At 45.3% G+C, this 3,570-nt stretch overlaps 1 protein-coding gene across 1 annotated transcript in view; it reads left to right on the top strand.

Moving 5' to 3' along the window:
• LOC105301928 (mucin-16) overlaps positions 1–3,570 on the top strand; it is a 142,897-nt gene that overhangs the window by 75,157 nt on the left and 64,170 nt on the right. Inside the window, exons 24-28 of the mRNA XM_023520274.1 lie at positions 355–527; positions 918–953; positions 1,176–1,241; positions 2,825–2,949; positions 3,120–3,187. Coding sequence (XP_023376042.1) covers positions 355–527; positions 918–953; positions 1,176–1,241; positions 2,825–2,949; positions 3,120–3,187 — 468 coding nt within the window. The remainder of the gene's footprint in view (positions 1–354; positions 528–917; positions 954–1,175; positions 1,242–2,824; positions 2,950–3,119; positions 3,188–3,570) is intronic.

Below are 3,570 nucleotides of genomic sequence, written 5' to 3' on the forward strand. Positions count from 1 at the left end.
TTAATTAGGTACTTGGCAGAAGGACTGTGTATTTTATATCAGACACTCTGAATGCCATGACATTCCAGCAACGTGGTTACAGCATTCTCCAGGGTGCAAAGATGGGAGAACCGAGTCAGAGAAGCTTATGTGGATTCTTCTACAAGTGACTGAGCTGAGGTTGAACCTTGGTCTTCTGACTCTAAATCATCTCCTCTGGTCTTTTGTGGCTCAAAGATGCCCCTTCTCTTGTGAGCGGCTCATGCTTAAACCAGGAGAGCAGAAAAGCGGGCATCCACATACAAGTGAGATGAGAAAGGACGTCCTACGGGAATGTCTCTGTCCTGTCCCCGTGTCCATTCCTTCTCTCCCTAGGCCTGAAAAGGGCGGAGCAGCCACTGGAGTTGATGTCTCCTGCACCCACCGTCCTGACGCTGCTGGCTTTGGGTTGAGCAGGGAGCGGCTCTACTGGGAGCTGAGCCAACAGAATCACAGTGTCACCCAGCTCGGTCCCTACATCCTGGACAGGGATCATCTCTACGTCAATGGTGAGCATCTGGTGGTGACAGTCATCTTCTTCTGCACTCCAGGTGAATTCTTCTGTTGATTCTCTGAGCTTTAGCCCAATAATACCTCCATATCTGCTTCCATATTTCTCCTGCCTTTTCCTTTCTTTGTGAGGTCCCCCTCTCCCACGATGTGTGTAATGTGTGTATCTCTCTGTCTGTCTGTCTGTCTGTCTGTCTGTCTCTCTCTCTCTCACACACACACACACGCGCGCGCACGCACAGAAAGAGAAAGGTTCTAAGAGGCACAACCCACTGTCTGGAAGGGGAACGACTTCTTGATAGCACCTGCTCTTTCGTCAGTGGTCTAACCCCTTCATTCCTTTCTTAATGTTTGAATGATCCCACCTCACTTTTACCCATTCTCTGCAGGTTACACCAGACCAGCCTTGACCTCCATCCCCAGTGGTAAGTGTCCAAACCCTAGATGGCCCCATGGTCCCACCATATATTCTGGGTGCAGCTGGTCCCTCCTCCCTATGTCCAGGGTCTCTTGGGTGGGAAGGAAGCCATACGGCCTTAGTTATATCCCCCCAACATCTGTGACTCAAGTTGGGCATTGAGACTCCCTGTCTCTGGCATCTCCGAGGTGAAGCTGCATCATTCTCATTTCTGATGCTTCCTCCCTAGTTTCTGTGACTTCTACACTCTCCTTGGGGACCACATTGGCTCCAATCTCCTTCTCCAGCTCTGCAGGTAAGAGCCTTTTCTTCATGTCCCCTTCCTTCTGACCTACACACTTCTGCTTCACAATGAGAAGGCAAGAGTATGCACAGGTAGGTCAAGACAAGAGGACAATATTGGGAGGATAAATTTTGGGGGCCACGTCCTTGTCACAGAAAAGTTCAGCTCCATCCCTGGGTTTGAAGAACTCTGTGACTGTTTTAAATCCCAGACTGATAGAGTGACTCCTTTTAATCTACCTACTTCTTTTAAAATTTTACATCAGTTAACTTTGATATATAACAAATGACTCCCAAATTTACTATATTAAAATAATCATTTACTATTGCTCATGAGTATATAGGTCAACAGTGCAGTTTTTCTGGTCTGCATGAGACTTCCTTATGTGTCTGCAGCTGCTTGCGGGTTAGCTCAGTGACTCTGCTTCTGGAGGATGCTGATAGGTGGGATAGTTCTCCTTCATTTGGCCTCTGAACATCCAAGAGACTAGCTCCACTCATTTCTACAGTTGTCCTAGAGTTCTTAGCAGCCAGAGAAGGCAAGACTCAATGTAAAAATGATTTTCAAGCTTCTGCTAGCATCATGTTTCTCTTGTCCCATTGACCAAAGCAAGTCATGGCCAAGCCAGAGTAAAGAGCTGGAAAAACAGGCTTTTATCTCTTGGTGGAAGTGGCTGGAGCACCACATTGCAAGGGTGTCAATGCAGGGAGGCGAAGAACTGTTGGCCATTTTTATAATCTACTCCAGTGACAAGCTAGGAACCAACCTGCAACTGTGTCGGCTTTAGGGGAACCTGATGTGTGGGAGTCATTTTGTGAGATCACATTTAATGGTACGTTCTGGAACAATTCTCAAAGTTTCACTTTCTGCTAGAATGAAATTGAAATAGTCAAGTGCAAATCCAGGACTAATTACCAAAGGGCAGAAACTAAAGGGATCAGAGACAACAGACATGAGTAATAACAATGGCAACAAAGCCATGACAGCAGCATCCACTGATTGTTTGCCACATAACAGGAACCCTACTTTACGTGCATGATCTTCAAACTCTGCAGGTAGACACTGGTATTTCTTCATTTAAGAGAGGCATAGACTGGTTCTTGGGAATTGAGTGTCTGAGGTCACACAGCTATCAGATGTGTAGGACCCAACCCTAAATTATTCCCTAGGGCCTGAGCTTCTGCCCTAAAATATTTGTATGGCCTTGGGGAATTGCCTTAACATCTCTGAAATCATTTTAATCTTCTGTCAGTTGAAAGTAAGTAACAAGATGTAGCTTCAAGGATTGTGTGAGGATTACACGAGATACTGGATGGAAAGTGCTTAGCACGGAGTGTAGCATAGAGTAAGCTCTTACCAAACATCAGCTGTTGTTACTGCCGGTATTATTATTATTATTATTATTATTATTATTATTATTATTATTATTATTATTAATATCTTTCAAAATAAAGTTTTCTATTCTGAGATGAGACATTCTTAGCTTTGCACCATGTGAATATCAGACTCTCACCCCACTCTACCACCTCTGACCCCTAAATCTAGCTCAGGAAGTAACTTGGGACATGACATCTTCTCTCTCTATTTCACTGAAGTCACTGGCCCTGCCCTGCTGACATTCACCCTTAACTTCACCATCACGAACCTGAACTACACGAAGGACATGCAACCTCTGGGCTCAGTAAAGTTCAACAAAATAGAGAAGATTCTTCAGCGCCTGGTGAGACTCCTGCCCACCTCATTCCAGCATTGCTCACTGATGGCAGCCTTGCCTACCTCTTTCAAGCCCCATTCATCTCTTCTAGCCTCCAACCAATGCCTCCATCTTATCTCAGCCCAGTCCCTGTCCTTCTCTATAAGTCCATTTACTATCTTTCTCTCCTTCTACAGCTTAGACCCTTGTTTAAGAACACCAGTGTCAGCTCCCTCTACTCCAGCTGCAGACTGACTTCACTCAGGTAAGACTACCAGAGATGCTCCAGTGAGGCACAGTGGAGATGTTTTACCCACAGTCCTCTAGGGCTAGGTCCTTCCTTTGGCCTCAGCCCTTTCCAGATCCCCACATGAAACAGCTACTGCCCCTGAGGTTTCTGGTCCCTAGCCTCTGCTCCTGACCTTCCCATGCTCCTGAGCCTCAAGTTTCACATGCAATATTTAATAGGAACAAAATAATAAAACATAACAACCTGAAAGTATGTACCAAATTCCTTTATAAATGATGCATCCCTAATCCTTCACAAAGAATACACCCACGGCCTGCCATGCCCCCAAGCCCAAACTTCATATAATATTTTTTATTTATTGGGGTGACATCGGTTAATAACATTATATGTTTCAAGTG

Source organism: Pteropus vampyrus, unplaced genomic scaffold (genome assembly GCF_000151845.1).
Source record: "Pteropus vampyrus isolate Shadow unplaced genomic scaffold, Pvam_2.0 Scaffold255, whole genome shotgun sequence".
Classification (NCBI taxonomy): domain Eukaryota; kingdom Metazoa; phylum Chordata; class Mammalia; order Chiroptera; family Pteropodidae; genus Pteropus; species Pteropus vampyrus.